The 10396-nt window shown below is 39.6% G+C and overlaps 1 protein-coding gene and 1 long non-coding RNA gene across 2 annotated transcripts in view; one reads left to right on the top strand and one right to left on the bottom strand.

Moving 5' to 3' along the window:
• Positions 1-1173: 1173 nt before the first annotated feature.
• The window catches only part of MDFIC2 (MyoD family inhibitor domain containing 2), a 43180-nt gene continuing 33957 nt past the window's right edge, over positions 1174-10396 (bottom strand). Inside the window, exons 4-5 of the mRNA XM_064667202.1 lie at positions 5290-5511; positions 1174-1433 (exon numbers count right to left, since the gene is read on the bottom strand). Coding sequence (XP_064523272.1) covers positions 1174-1433; positions 5290-5511 — 482 coding nt within the window. The remainder of the gene's footprint in view (positions 1434-5289; positions 5512-10396) is intronic.
• LOC135420152 (uncharacterized) lies at positions 1428-7571 on the top strand. The gene is made up of 3 exons (XR_010433397.1): positions 1428-2218; positions 6549-6689; positions 7423-7571. It is a non-coding gene; the product is annotated as an uncharacterized LOC135420152 (long non-coding RNA).

Genomic DNA, 10396 nt, shown 5'->3' with positions numbered 1-10396 from the left:
GGGATCAGTGGGGTTTAGGGGAGAAATTTTAGTGCCTGTGCAAAGCAAACACTGTTTCTGGTGTTAGTCTATAAATATCTAATATGAGCAAGCAACTCTGTGTTTTCCTCTGTGCTTAATACCTGTGTTCTGCACCCTCAGGCAGCTGAATTGATGTGCTTTTGTTGTCATACGTGTAATGTGCAATATGTATTTCCTTTTTATTAATCAGACCTGCCATCAGAAAAGAGATAGAGGGAGTTTGAAAGCACAGCCAGGATAGATACTGTCATTTTGTAATCCTTTGTGCACAGGTGGAGATGTCTGTTTGCACTAAAATAGGTGGCAATATTCTGCTGCTTGCAGAAATCTCGAAATGAAAATAAAGCAGAGGAGTTTACTGGCTATCCACGGTGTAATTCTCCTCTGGAAGCATGCAGTCAATTCCCACTTAGGCTAATTACACTTAAGGAGCCCTTTCCTATAACTAATGAACAATAGGCATAACCTGTTATTACATAACCATAGGCACACACATTAATACACTGTCGAATGGCACTACCCTGTGAAAATGCTTCCTCCACAAAATTCACTGGAGATTTTAGCAACATTTGCTGTAATTACCACTAGCATGGTTTCTAATTCATTTAATTTTCTTTTCTATCTAAACTGAGCATATAAGTGTGTTCTAAGAGATTGAATAAATAAATTTTTAATTATAAAATGATGTTATATCATAAATTATTTATAATAACCAACAATATGTAGTACATATTTAGGTATGAATCCATTAGGAAGATGAAGTAATATATATATCAGTCCTAAAATAATGTCCTAATTTGTCCTGTGTTTATGAATGGGGAAACCTGTGATTAAAGGAATTACAGGTTTATAAAAGCCTTGCATTGACAGTGGGTAAAGCATGTGGCACACTTGGCACTTAGGAATTCTGTTGTCATCTATGGCAAAAGAGAAGACCCTTTTTTGTCCTTTATTGGTTTCAGCAGTTTGTGAAATCACACAATCAGAACGGTACAGATATACAGACCTTCAGGGAGGGAGCAGCAAGATGCTCACAGTCCTCATTGGCAAAATCTCTGGTTATTATTAATATCTTAAAAAAAAAAAATCTCCTTTGTAATCTGTCAGTTCACTTTCAGGTAGTTTTGAGGAATTTTGTCAATTGTTTTCCTATTAGCGATAGCAGACTTCAGAAATTTCCATGGCAAGTTCCAGGCATTCCCCAGTCTCATGGCAGGACTCTAAAAGGCTGCAATCAATGTCGCAGTCACAGTTGCAGTCGTTGTTGCCGTGGTCTTCGTCAGAGGTCTGGTAATATCTATTGGATGGACAACAGGTATCTGTCAACCAATGTTCACAGGTATCAGGCAGCATTACAAGAAAGTCCCAAAATTGGCAGAACAAGCAGGCCAGGATAAGAGTTGCACATTCATCTAAGAGAGAGGAAAAGCAGGGAGACATGAGAACAAGGGCATGCTGGATTACCCAGGTTTAGGCTTGTGTGGCTACACAGAAATGAGATGCAAAAGAGCACACAGGGTGGGCTAACAATACATTGATGATAACTACTTCCATAGAGACAAATGAAAAGTTTATTTTCTATGATATTTGTGTCTGGAAAAACAACAGCTGCATTAAAATAATTTGAATGGAAACATTCTATGGCAGTGAAGTTCAGAGGAATAAGCACTTTGAACCAAATTTATGGTTGGACTTGAGGATCTTAAAGGTTGTTTTCAACCTAAATGATTCCATGATTCTATACTGTTTAAGTGTTTGGGCTGTAAGCTTCAGGCATCAGGGATGCTCTGAGCGGGGTTTGCAGCCTTGCAGGAGTTTGGAAATGCTGCTGGTTGGTGATGCCGTATGTTCTGCCTGACCAACTGTCCTGGTTTCAGCTGGGATAGAGTTAATTTTAGCTGGTACAATGCTGTGTTTTGGTTTTAGGATGAGAAAAATGTTGATATAGCACACTGATTTTTTTAGTTGTTGCTAAGCAGAGTTTATACCAAGTCAAGGACTTTTCAGCTTTGCATGCCCAGGCAGCAAGGAGGCTGGAGAGGCACAAGAAGCTGGGAGGGGACACAGCTGGGACAGCTGACTCCAACTGGCCAGAGGGATGTTCCAGTCCATATGGCATCATGCTCAGTATATAAATTAGGGAGAAAATGACCAGGAGTTGCTGCTCAGGAACTGACTGGACATCGGTCGGTGAGTGGTGAGCAACTGCCATGTGTTTCACTTGCTTTGTGTATTCTAATTCTTTTTTCATTATTATTTTTCTTCCTTTTCTGTCCCATTAACCTGTATAATGAGCTCTCTCACTTGCACCCTTCTAATTCCCCCATTCTGCAGCAGGGCAGTGAATGAGCTGCTGTGTGGGGCTGAGTTGCAGCCTGGGACAAAACCATGACACCAGCACATGTGACACTGGAGTTTATTTTCATGTTCACAAGAATTTGCACTAAAAATGCTTAATGACTAGCCAAGGACAGGGAGGTAGAGCAGGTCTGGAGAAGAGCATTCACAGAGGGCAGCGTGATCATCAAGTCTCAGCCCAGGGTCCTTCTACCTCCCCACCAAAATGGGGTTCTCACCTTTTCATTCACAAATGTCAATTTTTCAAAGGAGGAAAAAGTTTGGAAAATAGATCATCTAGGTTGTGTGTCTGTAGCTAGTGAATATTCCTGAAAACTTGGTCACCATGAGTAAAAGCTTCGTGTTTTGTTTGTTCCCTTCAAAAATCAACGAATTGACTCCCACTGCTCAGCCTCCAGCATCTGGGAAGGCTGCTCGGGTGCAGCAGGTGTGAGATTCCGACTGTGTGAATCCAGTTGGAGTGCAAAGACCCAGACCTTTCCTTTTTTTTTTTTTTTTCTTTTTTTCCCCCCTTCTTGTTTTTGGAAGGGAAAAATGCCTTCAACAATATGAATGTCTTTTCATTGGTTCTTTCGGGAAAGCATATGGTTATAACCACATTTCTTGCCCTAGGATGACTAACTGTGAACTCATTCAACTGCATTGGTTCTGTTGTGGCATTTTCTCTCTCACGTAACATTAAGTTCACTGCCAGGAAGTTTCCGGAATTATGCTCTTTTTTTTTTTTTTTTTTTTTTTAAAAAAAAAGCTTTCTTGCTGAAAAACAAAATTTAAAAAAATCCAGCTTCTTTATTTAAAAAAATAAGCAGTTAAGGCAGGTAGCAAGAATAAATAGCATATGATTGAACTTCTTTCTGAGTGTCATATCATCACCAATGTTATCAATTTTAATACTTATTTAAATATGTCAAGATCTATTTATGTTCAGACAAGCACAACTAACTTCTAAGTCAGTTCTGTCGAATAAGAATGACTAGATTTCGGTGATACTTGGTAAATTCATGCTTATGTTTTTTTTCAAACTAAATGAACTGAAATAATTATAAAATTGAAACATTTAATAAGATGACACCGCTGCATTTAATTGTATGAAATTTACACTGTAGAAAATGTAATGATTTTATTCAGCAGTCTTTGGTGTAATTAAGACTATTCTTTTTAGTTCTTTATGTTTATGAATTTTCCTTCCTATACATAGATGTGAGAGACAGAATTCAAAATTATGTATTAATTAAGGATTTTTTATTTTTTTTTTCCCTCTCCAAAGATCTGTTTTCTAATAACAGGTTTTTTCCCTTGAATGTGTTAACCATAATGGTGCTTATGTAATCTGGAGAGAATAGATATGATTCTTAGGGCTTCATCCAGGAAAGAGAGCACAAAAAAAGCACAAAATTTTAATAATAAAGTAATGTTTCAGCACAGACTCTGTGATGTGCAGTAAAGATGCTTTTAAATTCCCATCAGAGCACACACCATGAACTGTGATAATGGATGTAACACATTTCGAAAAACCTGCATGTGTGAGGCTTTTTGGTCCTGTTTTAAGTGGGGTAATGTATATAAATAATAGATATTAGCAATTAAACATCCATTCCTATGCATTCATTTATATATTTGAAAATAAATTAGCCACAAACTGCATAAAAGAAGATGCAATCTCCTGTTTTCCCCTCTGTTTTCCCTGCTGTTTGCCAAACAGCGTTACTGCGTTTATCTCAGTGAGAACAATGACCTCAGCTCTCATTCTCTACATTAGTAGATTAATTAGCACAAAAGAAGAATTTCTAATAATTTTTCTAGCATGCCTCATCTCTAATTTTTCCTGCTCTTGTTTGGTGGCATCTGCTTATAGAGATGATGCTCTGAACAGCCATGGTCCAACGCTCACTGAAGCCACACTGGCCACACTTAGTGACACTAATGTGGATCTGCTCCTCCCTGAGTGCACAGAACAACATAATCATCAATTTCCTCATCTATTCCTCTGCTTTCAGGGGTTCTCCATGTACCACAAAACAGGATTTGGCCTCATGTATGTAGAATAAACAGTAAGTTGTCAGAGTAGAGTGAGCTGAGTATGCAGTGACAACCACAAATCTGGCTTCCTTTGGTTTTCTTGGCTTCCATCCAGCCCTTAACATTATTAATTGAGCACAGATTGGAGGGTTTTTTTTGTTGTTAATTTCCTTCACTTTTAGCTTTCTTAAGGAGTATGAAATCTGTTATTTGCATCACATGGTACACACCTGTGTGCCAGTAATGGTTGAGATAGTCAGCAAACTCAGAAAATTGGGAGTGTCTGGACTAGAGGACAAGTCCCCTAAATAAAATAAATACTTCAGATCCTTCATTAAAATTAAGTACATTCTAATAGATGTATCAGATACATCCATTTTATACAGGATCAATGACAAAATAAAGATGTTAATGATTCCTGGAGAGCATGGCATTTTTTGTGCTGATCTATATTTAGACATTCTTAATTTAGGAATTGTTAAATGATATACAGGATATAACACACTAATCCATTATTGCAAAAGGCAGACGTAGGAAACTTCTAAAATACTTCACAGAGCCTTTTTTCACATCCACTGGAGTAATCAGAAATAGCATTTATTTGATACTGATGCTGGTACCTCTGTGCAAACACTCATTACAGAAGTACAAATGCTCTGTGGCACAATAAGCTCTACACTCCTCTCGTATGACTTTAATATCACTGACAATTTAAGATCATCTTCTAGAGAATCTCATCTACCACACAAATGTCTGCAGGGCAACTTAACATTGCTTTTGGCGATGTTCTTGAACCTCCTGTTCAACATGTAATTTCAAGTCGGATACACATAGTTCTTTTGCAATGGGCACTATTTAGAAACCAAATGTGATCTGTTTTATAAAACGTACCGTCACTGTCCCTCTGATGTACTGATGCGTCATCTTCAATGTAAGTGAATTCTCTGCATTTCTCCAGGGAAGCAATGGATGATCTGCTCGCATCTGACAATTTCTTCTCATTTTTGGTGCCCTTTGATGAAGCGTCTGTGATGCTGAATTCTGCGACAGAACTCATAACAATACCTTTCATAGGCTTTTCATCTGTGTGTTTTTCATTTGTAAGCTGGTTGTCTGGTGGGATTAGGAAAAAAAAAATAGACTGTGATACCAAGACAAGAGATCTGAAAGAATAACATATGCAGAATTTCCAAGCCTACAGTCGTTTACTTCCAAGGCCTAACCTTTCTTACCTAATGATTTCAGTCTCCTTACAGAGGTCTATTCTTAGTATAGGTATTTGTGAACTTGCTTTCTAAGGTTTTGTCTTAAACCCAGTGGACTTAGAGGCTAAGTAATAATTTACTTCCACTGGGTGGGATTGGATTTTGAGAGAGAACAGAACTATTGCCTCAGTTATCATCTATTTTGAGTATCCTATCCTAACTTCAATTTGTGATATAAAAGAATGTAAAACAATTAACTTGTTATTTTTCAACAGCAACTCTCTTCCCCTAAATTTACAGCCAACAATGTACACGTAGGGGGTACCTTGATGCAGATGTGCCAGCTCACCACGGCTCATAATCTTGTAGCAAAGAAAGCCAGATGGTCTCTGTTTAACATCCAGATTCCTTATTTCATAACTTCATCCCCACTTGTGGTGTTGGCCTGGAAGTCAGCTAGGAGATGGGATACTTCACATGCTGTCAGCGTGCCAGAGAGGCAGCTCAAAAACCAGAGGGAGAGCTTAATTTTAAGCCCCAACTAGGGGAAAGGTTAAGAAGAGTTCTGAGTTCAATTTATTCTTGAAGAACTTCTCAGGCACAGATAAACATGGGTTGATATATAGTTTCACTCACTCTCTGAAGTGATCAAGAGGCCAAGAAACACAGTCATTCTCTCTATGGCGGGGATGATAAAACCTCATCAGTTCTTATCTACAGCTGATTAACTCCTGCACCTCACATCAAGCACAGCGTCACTTCTTATCTTACTTAAATCTTGTGATATGCTTGCTCTTGAGCTACATACAGAAAATCAATCTTTACAAACAACTCAGTTTTGCAAATACTACTTTCTGAGAGGAACAGTAAGTGCTCTAAAGTGGTTAGTTTGCACTTGACTGCAAGGACCCCGAAGAGAGACCCTGCATATCTCTTGTTTTTCAGATACCTTTGACCTCTGACATATAGTGAAGAAAAGCCAAGGAAAGGCTGGCAGAGAGTGAAACCTTGATGAGACTGCAGTTGTTCCACCTGTATCCTTGCAGCCAAGAGGAGAAAATGTGGATGGAATGGATGAATTACAAGGTAAGTGAAAAACCACTGGGTCCATAAGGCTTGAAGTGGGGACAAGCAAGGATTTGAGGTCTAAGTGGTGCCTCGAGCAAGTCCAGTGAAGGCCACTGAAGATGTGAAGAGTCTGGAAGCACTTCTGTATGAGCAGAGGCTGAGGGAGCTGGGCTTTGTTGTCCTTGAGAAGGCAAAGAACGGTGCTGCATGCTGTGTTCTACTTCATAGCCAGGGTAATGGAGAAGCCAGACCTCAGCTCCTCCCAGCAGTGCACAGAGGCAAAAGGACAAGAGGCCACTGTCACAAGCTGCAGCAAGGGCAATTAGGATTGCACAGGGAACAAATTCCTCATCATAGGAGGTGTAAAGCACCAGAGCAGTCCCCAGAAAAGATAGGGAAGTGTGTAGAGCTCAGCTGGGCATGGACCCCAGCAACCTGCTCTTACTGCAGTTAGTACTGGTTTGTGGCACAAGCAGATGAGCTGACTTCTAGAAGCCCCTTCTGAACTCGTTCTTCTGGGATTTCTATGGTTCTATTTATGCATAGAATGAGTGAGCAATTCATTTAAATTTCTGCTCACTGTCTCATTGTAAATTTCATGCCATTTTAGGTCATTTTTACGTGGTGAAATATGTAGAGAGGTAAAGGTTAGTAGAGTAAGACCTTGGGAGAGGATATGCAGAAATACTAAGCTATCATTTTAATTTTCATTTTACATTTAAATCACTGCTTTAAAATTGTGTATTGGCAGATGTATTGGCTTGATTTTGAACTTGTAATGATGACGTCTACTATGAAGAAAATGTGGAATTACCCTGTCCTGGAGAGCTTACAGGTTGGCCTTAGACAGGGAGAGAACGATGGGATGGAGAGAAATAGAGGAAAAGAGACAGTAAGACAGCAATGGCACAGAGAGGAGTCTCAGAAACCTATAACTGTCAGGTTTTATGAGTGTTATGATGAAGGAAAGCCACAGGCAAGACTTAGGAAGGGTAGGAGAGATGGTGGCTCCACTGGGTGTGACCCAGCAGTGCAAAGCATAGCACTTCTCCCCTGCAGGCTGTGCCCTCGGTCATAGGAAACCAGCATGCCAGGCTGTGCATATCTGGTTTTGCCCATCTGTGGTGATTTGTTGATGGTTTTCCCATCAGAGAAAATAAATATAGCTCTCTTTTTTTCCCCTCTCTGTTTTCTTGGCCAGCCTCTTCAGTCCAAAATGTGAAAACTCATGCATTTTGGATGTGCTTACATGTGCAGTAATCACTATTTTCCAGTGTTTATAAATCAGTGACACACCACAAGTTTTCCTGCACTTTCATTCAATAACAAACCATCTCCAGGAAAAGTTGTCCTAATTGAAGCAGCAGAGCTCTAGAGGAAGCAATGTCCTGCTTTTGGATTGGATTTATTGGATAATAATTGATTTGTGAGTCCAAAAGACACATGCCCCACCTGCTATTCAGGTGCCAATCTTACACATGGATCCTGTTTGTCCAGACTGAGAGCAAAACACAAGCTGAGCCATTGAGCACACACGGATCAGATCCAAAGGCGTAGGCAAGAATGACTATAATTTTCCACTTTCATAATTGGCCCAAAAATCCAAACTAGATATGTTTTACTTCACAATATATCTGTTGACTTCCCCAGTTCTGCAACAACACAATGGTGCATGGAATGCATTTAAGCATTCAACAAGCGAGACAGAAAAAAAATCAGACAGAAGTAATCAGTAAATGCCAGACTAACATTTACTGTATCCACCGACTTCTACTATTCATACTTCGAGTCAATTTTTATTCTTGAAGTGCTGTTGAAGAGAAATCAAAACCAGAAATAGAAAGACATAGACATAACCTGAATTTTTCAATACAGCACCATCAAACAAAAGGATAACAAAAGCTGTCACTCAAGGACTCTTCTGTTTGTTAAAGCATACTACATCTTGGAAAATACAGTACATTTTAGTGTCAGACTCTTAGTTTGAAAAGCTCCCTTTCAGTAATGTTATACGTGTCTTGTACAGCTAGATCAAGTCTTCATGCAATCACCGTAACAAGCAACTTGCTATGACAAGTGAGATCCTTGCTTCCAGAAAACACTGCGGGAGAGGCTAAAGCACTGTACAATTATAGGTCTCCATTTCATTTGTATGCAATTACCTTCAGTTCAGCTGTGGGTCCATCTACATTATGTCTTTTATCAATTTAATGTTTGCACAAAGTGTCTGAAGAAATAAAGATTATGCTAGACCAGCATAAAAAAAAAAGGTGGTTAGCACTTTTCCCCCCCCCCATTATAGTTTGTTGCTGGATGGAACAGTAGTAGATTGAGAGTTTGGAACAAATAAGTGCAGCAAAATAAACTTTAAAAATATATACAACTGACATTATTTATTATTACTGCTAATTGAGAATATAAAATATTAAATTACAATGAAAGATGGACAGAGGGTCAAGCTTTGCTGCTTCTTTTATGAGCTTGTTTTCAGCTTCAGCTGTCTGCAAATTTCTGTGTTTTTAACATGTAGAAATCAACCACTGAAGTGAATTTAAAAGAAAAATAAATGCATCACGATGAAGAAATCTCAGACTATTCAGTGTTAGACTGTTAGGCAGAGGCAGCTAAAGGTACACCCCCACAATGTGCCATTTTTAAATAGTATCATGAAGTAGCAACTTTCTTCCTCATATGGGGAAGCTGGGACTCGCCTTGGCTCTTGCAGTAGAAGACTGGGATTGTTCACCCATGTTTGTATTAAAGATATAGTCTCAATACTCACCAGTGTCTAAATTCATGAAAGCACAAAGTAAATCACTTATTTTCCACTGAAGCCAGTCCCAGATCCCTCTGGTTAACAGGGAGGAGCAGTGATACCAAGACTGGCATTTGCAGGAGGTCCCCTGACTTCTATTTTTCTTCATAGGCTTTGGACACAAACCAGTGTCTTGCAGTCCTGGAGAACAGGAGGCTGGGGTTTCCTAGCATGCTTTTGAAATTAGATTTTCTATAGAGACATATAAAGAGTCTGGTTTTGATAAGGGACAGGGGGAATAAGGGGTGCTCTGTTCTGCTGGATAGGGACTGTAGCAATGTGTCTAATCCAAATAGCTCTTGGAGAAACTGGTTAGGGGGAGATGCCACTGAAAGAGAAGGAGAATTGATCTGTCACCATCGTGGGGTTCCTCCACATCTTACAAGCAAAGGACAAGGGAGCCTGTGGCTCTACTGGCCAGTGGGATTTGCTCCCAATCCACCCTGGCAGTGGCCCTTTGCCTCACACCCCTGTGGCAAGGAGTCCCAAGGGTTAATGCTAAACTGTGTGGAAAACTCTAGCAGTTTAGGACATGCAGCTTTTTAATTTCACCATGAGGCATCTTGGTGTATCAGTGCACCAAAAGAACCAAAGGAATGCCTTGCTGCTCCCCCTGCCATTTGTTATCCCATGCACTGCTGTCACTACCTGTCTGTTTAATATACCACATGCTCATCACTGGAAGAGCTGTGTGCCATGTCCACTCAGTCCCGAGATGAAGCAGGCAGAGCTACATCAGACCTGATGGATGATAACTTGTAAGTATAATGGCTTGATCTGAACTCACTGGGTTTGAAAAGACTCATAGTAAAATGAAACCCAAACCTCAGGTTTCGATGGGCACGTTTAAAAAAAGAAAAAGTAAAAAGAAAAAGTAAAAAGAAAAACAAAATACTTTTTCTTGCTAGTT

This window comes from Pseudopipra pipra, chromosome 11 (assembly GCF_036250125.1).
Source record: "Pseudopipra pipra isolate bDixPip1 chromosome 11, bDixPip1.hap1, whole genome shotgun sequence".
NCBI classification, from domain to species: domain Eukaryota; kingdom Metazoa; phylum Chordata; class Aves; order Passeriformes; family Pipridae; genus Pseudopipra; species Pseudopipra pipra.
This window is presented reverse-complemented; position numbering and strand designations above follow the sequence as displayed.